A 20111-nucleotide genomic window follows, 5' to 3' on the forward strand; every position below is an offset into this window, starting at 1 on the left:
GTCAAGTTACAGGGCTATCGTGATTTTATTGAAATGCTGGGTAAATAGGCTCTTTCCCATGGATCTTCTTGGTCGGAAAAAATGCATTTTGAAAATGGAAATGTTACTTTGATATATGAGGACCTACCTGGGAGATAAATATGAAAAGCGTGAGGAGAAAGATAAATCCAAGTCCTGTAGCTTTTCGATTATAGCCGAGACCACCATGGACCCAGAGTCTCATTTTCACTACTATTTGTTTTAAGCGAACTGCATTGCCTTCCCCCCAATAATAATAGTTAAAGCAAACACCTCATATGATTCATGTATCATTTACTATACCATTCTTTGCATTCCTACCTATTCCCCTAATCACCGGGATACTTCCCTCTAGTCACTCCTGCCACCTGACCGTGCCCCTCAGAATCCCTTCTCTCCGTTTCCCTGTTCATGTCAACCTGTCCTCTCTTCCTCCCCCCCCCCCCCCCATGCAAAATGCTGGCTTGGTCCTCTGAGGCCAGTAGACAGTTTCTCTGAGCTCAGTTGCTTCATCTATAAAACAGAAATAATAGGAGTGGCTACCCCTCAGCTCTCTAACAATGCAATTATTTATTCACTTGGCTCTATAGCTGTAAGAACTTAGATGTATCTTTAATTCACCCCCCTCCCTCACTCATAGTGAGTGTATTGTGAAGTTCTAAATTTTTCCCGTAAAATTTCACATGGGTTCATCTTCTCTCTGTCCACTGTCTTCAGCACGGCCTGAGTTGTAATCTCCTCCTCTGGTATGAATGTACTAATTACCTAATGACATTTTTATAATGTCGCTCCCTTAATATAACTAACCTTTAACTCCCACCTTCTGCAGCATCCACTGAACAGCCTCTGATTTTGAAAGTTCTCTACCATTTCTATTTTTATGCTTCATTTCTTTCCTAGATGCACTGTTTTCCTCCATTCTATCCATTCTCACTATGTCACAGCGGCGTCTCCCTTTTGGGTTTTGCCCATAGGTTTGGGATGGTTTCAGTAAAAGAAGGAAAAAAAATAAATGGCGACACCAAGATTTGAAGCTGTGTGTAGAAAAACTTGGTTATCAAATGAAGGAAATAAGAAATCCAGGAGAAGAAATAAACTTAGGAGAAAATATTTTTTGAGCTTTGATTTAGACATTTGACTTACTAGTCAATATTGATTGAAAATTGTGATCCTGAAATTTCAGGAAACAGATCTTGCCATGATCGAACCCTATACTGACTAGGTCCATAAAATAAAAACAAACTGGTCGTAGGTAGGAATACAGTGTGCAGTGATTGTTGTGTTTCACCTCTACAACCAACTGATGAAAAGAAAACACCATGAATTCCAAACAGCATATGTTGATAGAGAGCCAAAGAATATTCTGATTTTAGAGAAATTTAAACCCAAAAGGCAAGGTTCTTTCCTGGACACCTTGAGCAGAGAGACTTTTTCTTTCCTCTCCTGTCAGTGTGGGGCTGTCTGCAAGCAGGGAGGTGGAAGAGCCCTACTTGTGAGTATCCTTCCAGGGCTGTGATTGTGTCTAAAAATTGCCACCTCTTGGGGTGCTGCTCAGGGGGTCTCCTCTGCAACTAGTTTTCATTCCCATGATAATGACACAGAGGCATTTTGTCGCTGGCTGTGACTAAAGCAGATGTGTGTTCTCTCCCTGCGTTTTATCGATGGCGTGGTAGACGGATGCAATAGAGGGAACTATATAGGCTCAGGTGGAAACACGAAACTCTCAGCCTCCTCGAAAATTGCCACCAGTGCCAATTTTAGAATCATCATTTGTCCTTTATGAATTTCAAGATTGTTTTTCTGGGTAAAGAGAAAGCAAGACAATAGAATCAGAAAACACTAACACATCTGTTTTGGTCTTTCCAACTACATGAAATGAGAAAAACTGAGAGAGAGGTGTTGCTCTTTAAGCATTTTTTCAGTGTTAATGGACAGCAATATTTATATTTCCCTTTAAATAATGATGAGTGATGCTCTTGAGTCCCAAAGTTGGTGAGAACCTTCCCATAAACGTGAACTTTAAATTATACTCCAGTGAGAAAGAAAAGAAGTTTTTAATTTCTTGGTCCTGCCATCGATATTTAAATACATGCAGCAATAGGGACATAGATCTATGCATATTAGCTACTTTTTTTAAAGTGTGTCTTCCAACAGTACATAAATATTTTGTGAGAGGACCGAGACCCAAGACGTAAGTGGTTGAAATTACTCAGAGTAGAAGCCTGCAGTGACTATGCCTGGGTGGGTTTTGTTGTTAATATACTGACTGCTGACTTATATGTTCCTCTGATCCTCCAATATGAACAAATAACTGAATTCTATGCCCCAACTTATCATTTATATGGTGTCTTGCTTTCAGAAGGGAACACAAGTATAAGCCACCCCAGATACACCACTTTCTTCTATAGTCTTTAAAATCTCTAGAGATGAAGTTTCCATGACTCCCTTTTGTGCAGTGGACTCCTGTGGTCAGAAATTCTTCCAAGTCCTTCACCAAGATCCTATTTGAAGTTCAGGATTCATTAGGTCAACATCTTGTGATAGAACAGGCCCATTAAATCCAACATTGGGTTAAGTTGTAGCTTGTGAAGGGGCCCTAGCTAAATAATGTGGTTATGGCAATGAACTCAAGCCAAGAAACCTGCCACCTACTTCACAGGGAGTCTTAAGTGGACAAAGGATGTCCTCTGTAAAACCACCTTGAAAAGGAGACAGCACTGAGGAAAGGGGATTGCTCTGAAGGAAAGTGGCAGGGAATTAAGAGGGCATTTAATTACGGCAAGCTGACCGGCTGGCTAATGCGGTGGAAAGCGGAGGCTGAGGGCAATTAGGGATCTTGGGGATTTCTGGAGTCTTGGCAACAACATGGAATTTTCCAGAAGGAAAATCCAAAGGGTGCCCAGGAGCCTGTTTGGTGAGAGAACTGGCATGTTTAGAAGATAACTCTGAATGAGAAGATGAAATCAGTGGCTTCCCCAGGAGAGAGGGAAGCAGCATCTCCACAGTGATGGGACAGGCGGGAGTGTCGTCTGATCGGAGACAGACCATGAGAGCGCGAATCTAAGCAGCGATTCTCCCGCTAACCAGCAGCGGGTCCCTGTACCTTTAGATGCCCCTGAAGAGCCAGCCGCATCTCAAGAGAGCACCATCTCCTCCACTCCTGCTAGCAAAGGACATTTCTTTATTTTGTCTCATGGGGAAAAATAAAAATAGAGCACCTGATTTTATGTGGTTCTCATTCATATTCTCGAGGAATTTGTGTCATTTATAAGCAAAATGAAACCTATTCCTTTATGTTTTTCTCAGAGGACTGATTTCCTGGTCTCAAGCAGGCGTTTTTACTGCTCATCTATGTAATTTCTCCAACCTGTTCGTAGAAGGCATGAACAGACAACAAAACCTCTTCATCTATTAAATGATCTTTTACTACTTTAAGTTTAAAAATTCAAGTATACAGCTGAGCAAAATATAACTATCCCGTAGCCATGATGAGTTGGTATTGTTTTTCCCAATAAACTGTTTGTTTGAACCACTTTACTGTGAGATTGTCCCTAGATTTTTGAAATATCAAAATAACTGAGACAAATAGAAATTGAAAACGTTATACAGAATAGTCTTCAAAATTGTCAGAGTCATAAAAAGCCAAAAACAAAAACCAAGACACAAAGAAACTGTCCAAGGTTCCAGAGGAGGGTAAGCAGACAGGACAAATAAATGAAATGTGGTCTCTTCAGTTGGACCCCAAAACAAAACAGGCCCCCAATGGAAAAAACTGGAGGTTTCTGAATTTAATCTGTCTTTTAATTGTTGACAGTGTTTTGCCAGCGTTAATTCTTAGTTTTGAAAACTGTACCATGATTATTTCAGATTTAATATCAGAAGAGATAAAGTTTTTATGGGAACTCTCTGCACCATTTCTGCAAACATTTTATAAATCTAAAATCATTCCAAAATAAGAAAATAACAAGTTAAGGGCCTTGGCTTGGTAAACAGTCTGTTACATCAAGTCTCTGACAATCGGCTTTATCTAGATGTGGTGCCTCTGTTAAAGAAATAGCAAAGAGATAAGATACTATTGAAAATACCAACTCTATTTTCCCATATTATCTGTTATCGGGTTTTTCTGTAGCAATATTGAATACCTGAATGGAAACACTTAAGCATTCTGATTCAGGTTTAATTGGCTATTTAATAGAAAATAACCAGACACACAAGATGGGGCACTGAGGTCAGTGAGTGTGCGTGTTTGTGTATTTCCATCAATATTGTCAGGTTTGTCTGACATCACCATGGTTCCTGAGTTATGAACAATAAACACATAGAGTCCAGGGGAAAGCATTCCTCCGTAGCAAAGACCAGAAACCATGTTTCCAGGGTTGGGTCCCAATTCCATTCAGAGAGCCCTCCTGCCTCAGCTAGGATCCAAAATCCACTAACAACCTGGAGAGAAACATTGGTCATCTACATACATCCCACTTTGCAATGATATTCTTATTTATCTGCTTTCAATCTCCCAAATTTCTAGGCAGATTCCTGTAACTGCTTCACTTCCACAATTTGCTACTACCCCAGCGGCCTCCCCTACCCTCCCCACCGTCTCTGCCGATAAAATGAAATCTAAAATAGGTCCTAGTCAGCTTGGATGGCCATCGCAGGAGACCATACACTGGGGGCTTGAACAGCAGATATTTCTTTTCTCACAGTTTTGAAGGTTAAAAGTCCGAGATGAAGGTGCCTGCGTGGTCAGGCTCTGGGGCGAGCCCCCTTCCTGGCTTCCAGACAGCTGCCTTCTCCCCATGTCCTGCTGCGACACTCTTTTTCCGTGAGACCTTGGAGAGAGAGCAAGTGCTCTGGTGTCTCTTCTGAAGGGGTCGCCGGTCCTACCCCGAGGGCCCCACCCTTATGACCTCATCTAACCCTAATTATCTTCTAAAGGCCCCAGCTCCAAATACTGTCACCCTGGGGGTAAGGAATTCAGCAGGTGAGTTTGACATGGGAATGCAATCCACAGCAGTATCCAGACCCCAGGAGCCCACCTGAGAATGTGTGGACCGCACTTCAAACGCATGCCAGATGCTGTCTGAAGTCCTCAGCAGCAGCTTCTCCAGGGGCATGGACTTTAAGTTACAGATGAGGAAGGCAGGTCTTAGAGAAGATAGAAATACGTCTGCAGGACGAGGGACTTACAACTAGCAGAGCCTGCGCTGAAAATAACATGGTTCTGATTTAAAAGCTGTATTCTTAGGTATTACCATGTAGTACCCTAAATCTGAGTATAAGCAAGAGAGTAAGTTTGATACATTTTTTAACAGATTTTTGTCAGCTGTGTACTGAGACATATAAATAGCTATATTGATTAACAATATCCAAACCCTTGTGAAATTAGCAGAAACTCATTTGTATTCAATGGCACATTTCAACAGTTTTGTCTGTTGGTATCATTATATATAACATAATTCTCAGAATTATAGGAATTATTTGAAACCTTTACAATATATCAGTATAAGCGATGATCTTTACAACAGATGCAAATGTCCAGAATGGGTATGGCTGTGCTGAACAACGTCTCTTGCTAAGGGCATTTTCTGCTTGGTATTGTACTACTCTGTTAGTTTTCTTAAATGCATTTTAAAAAATTTATTCCCAGTGGATTCATTGAATAGGTAAATTCCTGATGCTACTAATGCGTGTAAAAAGAGAGGTAATAGGATTCCTTTATTTCCTTTCAGATTTTCAGACGATGCTGGTTGGTTTTCAAGAAGGCTTCGAGTAAAGGGCCCCGAAGGCTAGAAAAATTCCCAGACGAAAAGGCGGCGTATTTCAGAAACTTCCATAAGGTAGGTCTCAGACTTGGGACTTGCTGAGCAATAGCCGGACCCTTGACAACAGCTTGCGGAGACATTTCTTTTGATAAATGAAATCTGCAAGGGAAAGATGCATGGCCAGGATAAAACGTCTCGGCTCCAATAAAATGCAAAAGTTACTTTTCTCCTTTATTTTAATCATCTGCTGTAAATGCCAGAGGTACTTCTGCAGAATGAAAGACTCATTTTTATTGCTGCTTTGCAAAATGAGATGACTCATAACTCAACCAGATCATTTCCCAGGGTGCTGAGTAAGCATTTTCCCTCTGTTCGGGTTAGTTGTGCATTTGTTACTTTGATTTAAACCGTCGGCAGTATTGAGGAGATAAAACTTTTAGGGCTGGAGTTAGTAGCGCTGAAGACCCTGTTAATGGACATGGCATTTGCGGTTACAGCCTTAAGAAGACAGGGATCATTAAATATGCTGATGAGTAGAGAAGTGCAGAAATCCTATGAATGAAATATCCATTTCTTAAGGATTAAAAGTACGGGCCCTGGTTGGGTAGCTCAGTTGGTCAGAGTGTCATCCGGATACGCCAAGGTTGTGGGTAGGATCCCCCGTCAGAGCACACACAAGAATCAACCAATAAATGCTTAAGTAAGTGGAGCAACAAATCAGTGTTTCTCTCTCCCCTCCCTTTCTCCCTCTCTCTCAAATCAATAAATAAGAAAAAAGAATTAAAAGCATGTGAGAAATGACCCCAGAATGATGCAAAATATTCTGCCTAAAGTTATCTTTGGTGATATTATTACAACACAGTTAAGTACCAGATGGCACTGCAGAGGGTTCCCGATCAGAGCTCTGAGTTATGAAACAGGATCGCTTGTGGGTAGAACGTCTGGCTATTCCGTAAAGGTTCCTGTCCCCAAATTTAACATCGGTGTGAACTTGCATAAGCTGCCGAACCTCTGTGAGCCTCCACTTTCTCCTCGGACAGATTACGATTATAATGGAACCTTAAGGTTATAATGTATTCCTTATTCTGAGGAATAAGCAGTAATATAGGTATAAATTATAAATATAAATATAACTAGATGTTATTAACAAATGGCGTTTCACAGCTAAGCACGTCATTACTTGGAAACGGTAAGCTGTAACGAAGATGTGGTGGTGACATGCAGGCATGAGTACTGATGTCCAAGGACAGAGGGCCCGTTTGGGGTGTGTTTGGGGACTAGATGCTGGGAGGAGGTGCGGAGGCCTCCTGGGTGCCTCCCGAGTTTGGGCCTAGTCAGCAGGGGCGGGGATGGTGCCACTTATGAAGACGGGGAGAGCTGGGCGAGCGGGCGTGAAAGCCGCACCTCTCGCTTTGTGTGTGTTCAGGGGGAGCGACCTGTCCCGCTCTCAAACTAAAATGTCACGTAGCTAATTAGACAAACAGGCGGGCCAGGACGGGGGAGATGCCACTGACGGAGTTACTTATTTCCCTGTCACGGGCACCTTCGTAGTGCTTTGTTCTGTAGCGCTGGGTAAAATGTCCTTGGGAGAAAAGGAAGGAAGGGCAGATATGACCGCTCCCGGCGTTTAGAGGATTAGCCAAGGCCGAGGAGAAGCGCACGCAGGAAGAGGGGCGCAGTGACATTAGAGCGAATCACCGGGAAGCAAGAGAAAGCCGTTAAAAGAACTGAGCAGGTGGTCACCTGTGTCTAGTTTGTGAGGCTGAGAAGAGAAGGAACCACTGGATTTATAATACGGAGGCAGCTGGTGGCTTTGCCATGAGCTATTTCAGCGAAACGTGGGGACTGATTTCACTGGAAGTGACTTAGACAAGCATGAGAAGTGAGGAAGGGACAGCTACTCAAACAATTTATCTCAAGAAGTTTTGCTGTAAAACTGAGCCAAGGTAGGTGGCAGATACGATTTTAAACCGTGACATCTATTGTGACGCAGCTGCGTGCCGATGGGAATGACGGAGGAGTCCGAGTACGCGATGATTAGGGGGTTCCTGCGTAATCGTGGGGTTTGGGCTTTCACAGAACCAGGAGTAATTCTAACAAAGAGGAAGGACCGGGATGAGTGCAGATCTAAGGTGGTTGGGTCAAAATTAACACTATGACCAACACTGCAAACACACACACACATCATGTGTGTGAGCTTCTCTCTCCAGTCCTTGAAAATTAAGCAGCAGAAGAGCCAGAGGAGACTGGTGAGAATGGGCATCATTAATTTTTTAATAAAGAGCAAGACCGGTATCATTGACTGAAACTTGAAGCTTCCAAAAGCATTTTAATAATTAGATTCAGCATCTGAGACAGCTAAAATTTACCTTTCTCATGTGAAAATTAAAGTTTTTATCGCTACACCTTACTCTTCGTAGCATCTGGGAGGCTAATTCCGTTTCCTAGTGATTTAAATTTTCTCTCGGGAATTTTTTTTTCTTGAATGATTATGAACTAAAATGGTGGAGTTAGACCAATTCTGGTATGACAGTAATAATACATCTTCAGGGTTGTTTTCAAGAAAAGTATGTAAATGGTCTCTTCTCTTATTTTTATTTGATTTTAGCAAGTTCTGTCTAATCCTTCTAATTGACTGTCTTATTATAGGCTTTGGGTAAATAATAAAAAGGTTTCGCTCAGTGAATGTGCAATTTGAAATGTCTGTTAGGCATTCAAACCAAAACATTTGTGTCAACGCCATTCCTTTTCTTCCCCCTACAATCTTAACTAGCTCTGGGACACTGAGTTTTGTTTCTTTTTTTCCTAGAATGTCCATCTAGTTCCCTCTGACAGCTGGGCAAATGAAAGTAGATCTTTTAACAAAAAAGAATGGCATAATTTCAATCTTTGTTTTCTCTTGGGCAATTAATGGTCAGTCCAAATATTGGCTCTCCAAAATTGGGGGGGATAAGTCATTTTCAAGATGGCCTGTAGAAACTGACTAGCACAGACTTCCCAAATTGTTCCATTTGTTAATGTTTAAGTACTTTAAAGTTGTGGTTGGTCAGTTATTTTAATAGGCCCTAAAACCTGCTAAAATGCTCCATAGCAGTATATCAAAATAATCAAATGAATGAAATGTTTTAGACCTAAATGAGGGACTCCTGAAAAAGAAGCTAATGACACAGTTATTTCTTTGCCGACTTTAACTTTGTGTTATGCTCTATCTGGAACATACATATTAACAAAGCTTATGAGTATTAATGGTCTCATTTAGACATTTGATGTGTTTACTGTGAGACAGAGCTTGCCACATAAATCAATTCTTATATAAAACTGTGGTAAAATGGTATATACTTTTTTTTACTTCTTGATAGAAGAAAATTTGAAATTCAAATCACTAGCTGCTGAAGGAAGTTATTAAAAATGTATTAGATTTGAAAGTTTAGCTGTATATAATTGTCATAACAGATATTCAAAACAAACTTATCCTCAATAAAAGCTGAACTAAAGCAATTTACATAGAATCAGCTAATACATTTTCCTTAATTTTCTGAGCAGATGAAAAAGAAACGGTTAATAGAAATTTTAATAAAATATATGTGAGTGCTACCTTTAGGGAGGAAAATATAAGTAAAGTTCCTTAAAAGTATGAATGAAGACAAAACCATGTGATGTCCTAGTGCTGAAAACTACTGATGCCAGAAAAGCGATGCCTATATTACAGGTGCCAATCTTACTTCTAAATCCCCTGTAAACTGGCATCGAAAACATCATTTTATTCCACCTGCTTTGCTCCTGTTTGGAGCTGGCAGTATTGATCTTCGCGTAAAGCAAACGTCTGAGGAAGTTGGAGAAAAGATTAAGACATCCTTATGAAAATAGCCACCTGCAAATGTAGCCCATCCTTAACAATAGAAGCAAAATCACTGGCAAGCGTGGAAACGGCACAGGTGTGCAGCGTGTCACACTGAACATTTTTGGTTTTATTCCAATGGCTATGTGCTCGGATAAGCACGCCCTTGGTGTGGCGTGAAGGGTGTTCAAAGGCTTGGTTCGTGTCTCTTCAGATACCTGCTGCAAGTTCCCAGAATGATAATCGTTCATTCAGGGGAAGGCATCTTTTCATTCATTCATTCATTCATCCGTCCATCCATCCATCCATCCATCCATCCATCCATCCATCCGTCCATCCGTCCATCCGTCCATAATCTCTTATCCTGAAGAGGGCTCAGTTTCTTGAACATCAGCTCTTATTAACACACACGTTGGCTCCTGGGACAGTCACACGCCAATCCATTCTGGAATGTTTTACTCGTATTATCTGATCACATGCTGGTCTCTCAAAGAAATGGAATATGAAAAGTTGGACTTCTAGAGGATGGAGAGGAGGGGGAGTGCCCAAGGCGTGGTGTGTGACTGTAGAGTCTCCGACGGAGCTGAGTGTGTTGGGAATGGGCAACTCGAAAGCCAGAGATGAGCAGGAGAGCGCAGGAGTTAAGGCCTTCAGGTGGGGCATCTACAAAGTTGTGATCCCAAACTCAGAGGAAACTCCCAGAGTCACACTTGATCTTTGCAATACCTGAATCAAGGTCAATAACAATTTCGCAACATCAAAGATAACCTCCAATGAGAACAACTTTGCTGCTTAAGGATGCTACAGAAAATAGGTCACTCAGCAGTCAGGATTTTCGTTTCTAACCTATTGCTCCACAGCAGATATCTATTCACTGAGAAAATGGGGACTCAGACTTGGAAATTATCTGTAAGGTTGGTCTGGGCTTGGCTTAGAGGACACGGGAGTATGATTTATGTTGGCAAAATTACTCCGTAATCTCTTCGTAACACTGTCCACTTGTTTGTGTGCGAGGCCATCGTCCGTGATGGCACTGCGTCGGGAAGAACACGGCAGGACTTAAACAAAACCTTTGTCTCATTTCCCACCTGTAAGCTGCAAACAGGATCTTAGCTCACAAAGTAAGATGAGGATTTCGTGTTATAGACTATGTGACGCGTAAAGCGGCTGTGGTTGTACAAGTCATTACTGCCTCTTATTTCACATCTTTGAAACCAGGGAAATAATTCATAACAACTTTAGAAAAATATTGAAACCAATTTGCATGATAAAGTAACTTGTAATTTCAAGCAAGTCATTTTACGTGACAAATCAGAGTAATTTGGGAAAGAATATTCAATAGCACAACCACACAACTCTGTTATGACATTATTTCTATAATTCCTGAAGCATTTTTACATTCATTTAATGGATTGATACCCATGCTCTTAATTATTATTGCAGAATATCATCAGTGCATTTCTGGTTTTTAAAAAATCTCTTTTTCTACTCATTAACCAAGTCTGGCTAATTGTACAAACTCTGACAGATGGGATAGGAGGAAAGCTCGTTGTATAATGATTCGCTGAGGATAAATTGTTTTTCTGCCATTAATGGAAAGTTATATATTATACCTCAAGTATTGAATGCACATTTATTTACAACATACAATTTGAAAATTACTTCAGTGAGAATTCAATCATGAATTAATACTGTGTGCCTCACTGTAAACATTTTTTTAGCAACTTTTATTCTATAAATAACAATGCTGTTTCATATAGTTAAAATTTATAGAGTATTTTAAAATTCTAATACCTTTTTACATCTAATACTTCTACAGAAAACAAAGTTAAAATTTTAATTAATCATTAACAAGCCTAGGTTACAAGCCAATAGCAGCCACTTAAACTGATTTTTATTGATTAGAGGATAGGTTTTTAATTTGGGGAACCATGCACTTTGAGTTCCAATGAAGTTACTTATTTTGATGCTAACTGTTGCATTTGTTCTATTGTCTCACCTAATTTGACTTCCTGAAGAAACGGTTAAAACCTGCTATACAATATTCAGGGGAGTAAGATTTTTTTTTCTTCTTTTATTTATTTGGAAACAAAAAGAGAAAGAGAGATTTAAAGTGCTTAAAACTGCAACTGTCTTAATCTGGTTCTCTTTAACAATGCACCTGGTCACCTAAGAGCTCTGATGGAGAAGTATAAGATTAATGTTGACTGTTCCTTAGGGATTGCTCTTTGAAAAAAAATTAAATTGCACCAGTTAGCAAAGTCATCATTTAGTCATGTTCCTATTTTGGTTTTAATTGTATCACGTATTAGACCTCAATATTTTAAATTGTCAACTATGGTATTTCTTGAGGCAGACCTAAACAACCTGATTCATTTTCAAGTAATTTTTTCTTCAATTAAATTTGGTTAATTTTATATTTATTTAAAGTAGCTATTTTAATGCTTTTATTAAACTTTAATTAATATTTTGTGCTTTTATAACCATGTGAAAAATCAATATTTCAGAAGTATATATTGAATTATTAAATAACCCAACAATTGATTGATATATTATTGAAATGCTATAGGATTTCATAATCTTAATAAATGTTGATAATGACTTTTATGTCACATTGACTGGGTTTAGACAAATATTTTTATTTTAAAACATTAAAAAAATCACTTTCAAAGTTGTCCTCACCTATGAAAGTACAGTTTCCTTCTGGATGGTAAAGCCATATGGCACTGAGAGTGAAAAGTGAGGATAGGAGATTGAAATATATTAGATCTTGACCTCAATTGTTACGACTCAAAATGTTTTTTAAAATATATATTGAATTGAAGAGGAACAGTTCCAAAGATATACAAAGTCCTTAGAGAACCTTCTGGTATGATTTGAAAACGTTTTATAATCTAGTATAGCACTTGAAACTCCTAACCAAGACAGGTGAGAAGAATTGTATACTCCTCATGAGTATTTGCTTTCCTGGCATCTCTTGAATATCTCAGGGCACACTGAAGTGGGTGGCATCACACTAATGACCATCCACAGAAAGCCTGGCACTGTTCTGCAGACCAGTGTAACAGTGTGTGCTTGAAGAGCTTGTCTGCATTTCCAAATGTAGATTTTACAGAAGAGCAAACACTTTGTTTGAACTGCATCAGCTGTCAGATTGACTAAGGCTCAGAAGTGAGAGAAGCCCTAGTGCGTGTTGATGGGCTGCCCATTAGTTCCATGAGTTCGTTTCTTTGGTTTTTTGCTATGAGAGGAGAAAAAGATGGAATTTATAATATCTGTTCTGATATTTTGTATTTGTAAATAAAGATACTTGGAAAAGGACCTGGAGCAGAATAAATGTTTTTATATTCTTTCGTACAGCTTGATATGACATATAATGCATCTTATATAGCAGCATATCACTTTCATGCTCACCTGACATAAATTGCAAGAATTCTTAAGCAACATGCAATCTTCATTGCTTTTAGACTCAACTTAATTTTGGTAAAATCCTTTGTTTGGTTAAAATTAATAAGGCTTGAAAATAATATCTCTTTCAAGTATAACTTCAATTTACTATGTTAGAATAAAATTTGGCTTAAATGTTACTTGAGTCAATTATCAAATCATCTAAAAATTCAAGAGTTTAACTTTATTTGAGAACATGCTTTAATGTGATATAATATGTGAATCATTGTTCAAAAAAAATTCTCATCTTTCTCCCCAGGGTATTAATCCTCAGATATCAGTGTCTAAATTTTCTCTTGTGTAAGAGGAAGTGAGTATTTTAAGATAGATAGATCAATAGATAGGAAATACATATAGTATATGTATGTGAATATATATATAGTATATGTATAAATACACATATGCATACATATATGTATTTGCATATATATACATGTAAATAAAAATCACTCATCTTGCCCATTTTAATTTTGCATGTTAATCTAATGAGATAATTACAAGCAGAGAGAAAAACAAATACAAAAGGATATATTAAAATTAACTTTCTAGCAATATGACAGAACTGTAAATTCATCATGACAGAGAATAAAAGGACTCCTTCAAACAGCCTACACAGCAACCCTGAGTAATGGTCTTACTATTTTATGAGGCTAGAAGTCTAGATCATTGCAGATTTTAGAGGGAAATGTGACAAACGACATTAAGCTCTTAAAAAGTAGCCACATATACAGATATTTGGTCATGTATTGACAATTTTAACTCATTGTATACTACCATATTCTAATCAACATTGGAGGTATCATCTTCAATCATGGAGGACCAACATTTTAAAAATATGAAATACATCTGTAAATTTTTGTCCATTTTGGACACTAGTTAATGATTGATAGTGCTTCTAGGATGGCATTGTGAGTCATGAGTGGACTTAAATATTTTCCCTTCAACAAAACCCTTCAACAAGTTAAAGCATGTATGATAAAGTAAAGGCACTGAACAGTGATGAAGCAAGTCAAACAGGTACTTTTGTCAAAGACAAAGGAAGTACCCAGTTCTGCCCACTCTAGCTATTCTCTCCGTCCTAAGGTTGAGGATGGCTGAGGAACACTTGTTAGGTTCACAGTACAGAGGCATAGACTCACTAACACTGACACCTAATCTTAGAACTATAGAATTTACCCCCCGCACACACACACACCTCACCACCACATTACGAAAGGCCTATTCATAGCAATGTCTCTTACCCAGTACATCATATCTGGTTATCAAGAAAAAATGACAAGGCATACCAAAAGACAAAAAAAAAAACAACAAAAAAACCCACATTTTTAAGAGAAAGAACAAGCCTCAGAACCAGACATAGCAGGGATGTTGGAATTATCAGACCAGGAATTTAAACCAACTATGATTAATACGCTAAGGGCTCTAGTGGATAAAGTAGACAGTGTATGAGAGCAGAAGGGCAATGTAAGAAGACAGATGGAAATCCCAGGAAATAACCAAAAAATAAAAATAATAAAACAAAAAACACTAAAAAATGAAGAATGCCTTTGATGGACTTAGAAGTACACTGGACATGGCTGAAGAAAGAATCTATGAGGCTTGAAGACATCTCAATAGAAATCTCCAAAACTAATGACAAAAACAAACAACAAACAAAATATCCCAGAATATCCAAGGACTATGGGACAACAATAAGAAGTGTGATACATGCATAATGAGAATACCAGAAGGAGAAGAGAAAAGGTAACAGAAGAAATATTAGAAACAATAATGACTGACAGTTTTCCCCAAATTAATGTCTAACAAAAAACTACAGATTCAGAAAGCCCAGTGAATACCAAGCAGGATAAATGCCTCAAAAATAACTACACCTAGTCATATAACTTTTCTAACTATAGAAAATAACGGCGGGGGAAATCCTGAAAGAAGCCAGAGGGGGAAAAAACACCTTACCTGTAGAGGAGCAAAGAGAAGAATGACATCCATTGTTCCCTCAGAAATCATTCAAGAAAGAAGGGAGCTAAGAGAAATATTTAATATGACGAGAGAGAGAAACCCTCCAGCCTAGAATTCTGTACGCTACAAAGTTATCCTGAAGCAAATTTAAGACTTTACCAGACAAATAAAAGTGAGAGAATTTGTTGCCAGTAGACCTGACTTGCAAGAAATGTTAAAAGAAATGTTTTGATACAAGGAAATTAATATAGGTTAGGCAGTCAGACCTATATAAACAAACGAAGGCATCAAAAAGGGGGTAAGTGAAGGTAAAATTGAACACCATGTGCATTTTTTTCAGAATCGCATCCATTGTTTATATGTAATCACAGCAAAATTTTAGAGTCATCTTGTCTGTCAATCAACAGGTGCCAGTTGCATTGGGACTATGGTCCTACCAGCAACTTGCATGATGGGTAGGAGAGAGGTAAGATATTAAATCCAATCAATATTTAACAAAAAAATGTATTGAGAATCTTCTGTGAGCCACAACTGCTATTGTCTGCGGAACAATGCCATTTAAAATTTTTTTTCCATCACCGTTTATCCCCCATCCCCTCTTCCATCTCCACCCACCCTTTCCCTCCCACAATCACCACACTGCAGAAGATACAAGTTTAATAAAAGCACAGAGTCCTTGCTTTCACAGAGCTATTCTTCCACATAATTTTAGACAGTTTCAGAATTCAGCTAACAATCACCAAAACTGAGGGCACAATAGAAGACATTCTTCTTTGTTCTGCATTGTTCTTGGGTGCAGTTAATTAGAAAGGAGCACAAATCTCCTCCAGAAAATGGGTGAAGAGAGTAACAACCGATCATTTTGTGTAAGCTCTCTGGTATACAGCACATGCTGCACACTAAGTTAAAAAATATTTCTCTTTCAAGGTAACGGAACTGCACAACATCAAAAATATAACCAGGCTGCCTCGAGAGACAAAGAAGCATGCCGTGGCAATTATCTTTCATGATGAAACCTCGAAGACATTTGCCTGCGAGTCAGGTAAGCAATTATAGCCCGTCTGCCGCTTGAGGGAACTGAGCTGCTTCTGAGACACTGGCCCCGATGGATTGAGATCCATCCCTGAATGGGGTGGCTTATTGTGATGAGAGGGTACCGTAGAGGACTTTAGTAAGAAGCTCAACGGAGTGATTTCTACAGACTTTTTGGTGCTTGTTTATTATGTTCGTGTCTGGATTTTGCTCCCAGGTGTTTGGAGGGCTGTTAAGGTTTCCATTCAAGTTTGGAGAAGTAAGTAAACAGTGCCTGGGAGATGCCGTTAGGGCAAGGTGATGACTTGTGTTCTGGTTCTTGCCGGAGCGGCTGGAGGCATTGAGTATGGCAATAATAATGCTGCCTTGCAGAAGCGTGGCATGGCTCAGCCTGTGCCTTCGAAAAAGAACTGAGCAACTGGTTGCTTTCATGGATTCTCGTACTACAAGTAAATACATTTCAGAATGAATTTGAGCATCCCAATTCATAGAGCAGTGAGACACAGACAGTTTTTAGTTTGAAGTTGCAGTATTTTTTGCAGTTCCTGTGCTATGTAACATATTACTTGACTTATTAAAGGTCTTTAAAGATTTTGCTTCATGAAATGGTGCCTTCATTTTATAATGGATGGGAGCAAAAAGCACTCAGGGTTTGAAAGATGTGCATTTAAACTAATAGCTGAGTGTTTAGTATAAGCTTTATTGAGTACTTTCTGGGGAAAAAAAAAAAACACCTTTATTTATGGTTAAAGTTTATAGGAATAGTGATACCAAGTTAAATTATTCTAAAATCAGTAATGTCAGTTGGCCTAAATAAAATTTCTCACACCTCCTCACCTACACGCATCTCCGTTTTACTAAACAATTTGAATGTCTCGCCGAGTCCCTATTTCCTTGGATGCCTTGTTCCTTTCGCTATACTTTTCTTCCCTTGTCCGATTCATTTCATCCTTTAAAACTGCCTTTAAAACTGGAGTTGCACAGAAGTCGGCCAACTGGTCATAGAAACCCTCATTCTATAACAGAGCCTGTCCCGACCTTTCTAGGATCATGTATGAATGTCCACAACTTTTCATGCTTTCTTCCAACTGTCTTCCAACTCTTTATAGCCACCTCACTTTTTTCTGAGCCCTGGAAAAATGTCTCATATTAAAACCAATGACAATCAGAAAATTGGTTTTCCACACAAGATAGAGAATAATTTTCACTCCTGGTGGTACGATTTGAGTTTCCATTTTCAGCACGGTTTTACATTTTTGAAATGGTCCTGAGCCTTGCTGTGGACACATAGGCAACCCTAGAGTCCGTGATTTCAGATAAGAATGATGTTGAATTAAGTTCTGACATAAATCAGAAATACGGGCTCCAAGTTATAGCCCACAAGTCTGAACTTGAAACCTTTTAAAATTTATTTTTATTTTTATTAATTTTTTTGCAGCAGTGGTGGTTTCGTGGCTCATGTAAGATTTTTTTGAGAAGTGAAGGGCTCTTTGTTAAAAGAGAATGGTCTTAATTTCCAAGAGAAGAATTTCTGCAGAGTGAGGCTGAAGCTAGATCCAAATATAGAGACAGAAGACTGTGTGTGTAAATTATGACTTACAGGAAAACATTATTTGTTTTGTTAAAACCATATACGACAGTGTGCTTGAAGCTAGAAATAAGTTATGTTTAAGAAACAATGGCGTGGTTTTTAAAAACCGCCTTCGTGGCACATGCCCACAGAACAAAAGAAAGTACTTGAGGCGCAGTGAGGAATTTGAGGACTTTCTCTTGCACCTTAAAAGGCTCGAGCTATAAAGCAGTCGGGGATGTGAAAGTCAGAGGAGCAAGAAGACTCAGCCAAGATTACACGGAGCTCTGACGTCTATTTTAAATGCAAGCACAGGTACCATGTGTTCTAATGGCTCGTGGGAATGGGAGTTGTTTTAATTTTTTTTTTTTTTCAAGAAAACTGGCAACTTAGGAAATAAATCTGCATACCCTGACTCAGTGAGCCTCTTTGGAACACGTCCCATCTGGACAGTTTTATCGGCACGTTCAGATGTCGGTTTAAACCCGTCATGTACAATGACAACGAAGTCAGAAACCAGTGAACCCTGGCAATAAAAGCTGAACAAGTTATGGTATAGTCTTACCCTAAAATAATCTGCAGTCGCTAGGAAGAATTCTAATTAAGCCAATTAACCTGAAGGCATTCCTGTGAAGTTGCATTCTTCAAACAAAACCACCAGCCAGGTGTACACTGAAGAATCACATGTTGTAAAATAAATAATGAGAGTGTGTTTTAAGAAGCGGCACCAGGTGAGAAACGGCGATAAGGAGGCGGATGGGAAAGGAAGGTGGGAAAAGGCGAGCTGCCCGGGCGAAGGAAGGAAACAGGAGGAGCGCAAGAGGACGCCCAGCACACGAACGGCCCCTGAACGTGACACTGTGCGTGTGCGAACGTGCACAGGAATGGGCCCGGTTTTTTTTAAGCTAGTCCTCAGGAAATGCTAATTAAAACCTCCGTGAGATATCAGCATGCTCCTATCAGAATGGCTAAAATTTAAAAAAACCAGTAAGGCCACCAAACGCTCCTGAGGCTGTGGAGAAACTGGACGACTCGCACATTGCGGGGGGAACGGAAGAGCTGCAGCCAGTCTGGCAAACGGGTGGCAGCCTCTTATACAATCAAACATGGAATTATCGCAGAACCCAGCGGCGCACCCTTGGACATTTATCTCAGGAAACGTCACACACACACCTACCCCGGTAGCTTTCTTCATAATAGCGCCAAACTGGAAAGAACCCCGGTGTCCCTCAACCAGCGGGGGAGCCCCCTGCCATGAAGAGCTCCTCAGCATAACAGGGAACTAGCTATCGGTCTACGCGGCAACCTGGGTGAATCGCAAGTGAATTATGCCAAGTGAAAAAAAAAACAACCCCAACAGATCATGCGCTTTGTGTTTCCATTTCTGTAATACCTGTGAGATGACAAATTGTCGACACGGGCGCCAGATTAGCTGCTTCGTTAGGAATTGGGTTTGGGGTGTGGGGTTGGGGGGTGTATAGTCATAAAAGGGTCACATGAACTTGCATTGGAGCTGAGCAGTTACCTGGATTGTAATGGTGCCTACGCAGACGTGCACAGGCGATGAATTGTAGAGAAGTTACACACACACACACTCACAAATAAGTGCGAGAAACACTGGGAACATATGAGTAATATCAGCCTCCTGGTTGTGGATATTATACTATAATTTCACAAGGTGTTACCATTGGGGGAAAGTGGGCAGTGTTCACAGATCTCTCCAGTATTTCGCATACCTACATGTGAATCCGCAGTTATCTCAATAGATAAAAATTAGGCCTATATCTGTTATCGATAAGATCATCTGTGATGTGTATGTAAGTTATAAAGCATGGTAAGGAGAGGCTGCAGGAAAAAAGGCATTTGGTGGGCCCTAACCTGGTAAAAAGAAACGGACAACAATAACAACAGAAACAATGCTAAGCATGTACCTGTGCAGCTTGTGCGTGTTTTATGAGCTCAAAGAAACGTGCCCAAGGACCTGTCTGTGTCCTGCTCCTTCCAACGCCGAGCCCTCTCCCGAGCTCCTCCGCGCCGCTGGGCCGGGCACACACCTCACGCACCCATCTCGCTCCTCCCGTCCTCGGCGGGGGGTCTCGGGCTTCCTGCCCCTCAGCTTACCTGGTGCTTCTGCCCTACGCTCCGCCGCACCCTGGACTTGGACTTCACGCGCCCGTCCAAAACCGCGCTCCTCCGTCACATTTTAAGCTCCATGAAGACAGGACCGTACTGTCTTTCTCACCCGGGGTTCCCAGCACCACAGTGCTAATAAGAATTTGTTGGCTTAATAAACTCACGAATGAGCAAAATTTATATTTAAGTTTTGTTATAGTGATAATTTATCATTCTCTTTTTACCAAGAGATAGATGTGTTTTGTTTTGTTTTTCAAAACAAGTTTTAGAGAGTAATGGGGCAGCACCATGGGAAAAATTATTTAAATTGCCAGATAACAGATTGCGCTGTGTTTGTGTTGGTTGGGGGGTGAGG

The 20111-nt window shown here is 39.8% G+C and overlaps 1 protein-coding gene across 1 annotated transcript in view; it reads left to right on the forward strand.

The window, feature by feature from the left end:
• Positions 1-20111, forward strand: part of DOK6 (docking protein 6) — a 183048-nt gene that overhangs the window by 49342 nt on the left and 113595 nt on the right. The window contains exons 2-3 of the mRNA XM_087818901.1: positions 5748-5855; positions 15949-16063. Coding sequence (XP_087675027.1) covers positions 5748-5855; positions 15949-16063 — 223 coding nt within the window. The remainder of the gene's footprint in view (positions 1-5747; positions 5856-15948; positions 16064-20111) is intronic.

This window comes from Miniopterus natalensis, chromosome 7 (genome assembly GCF_054644295.1).
Source record: "Miniopterus natalensis isolate mMinNat1 chromosome 7, mMinNat1.hap1, whole genome shotgun sequence".
Lineage (NCBI taxonomy): Eukaryota > Metazoa > Chordata > Mammalia > Chiroptera > Miniopteridae > Miniopterus > Miniopterus natalensis.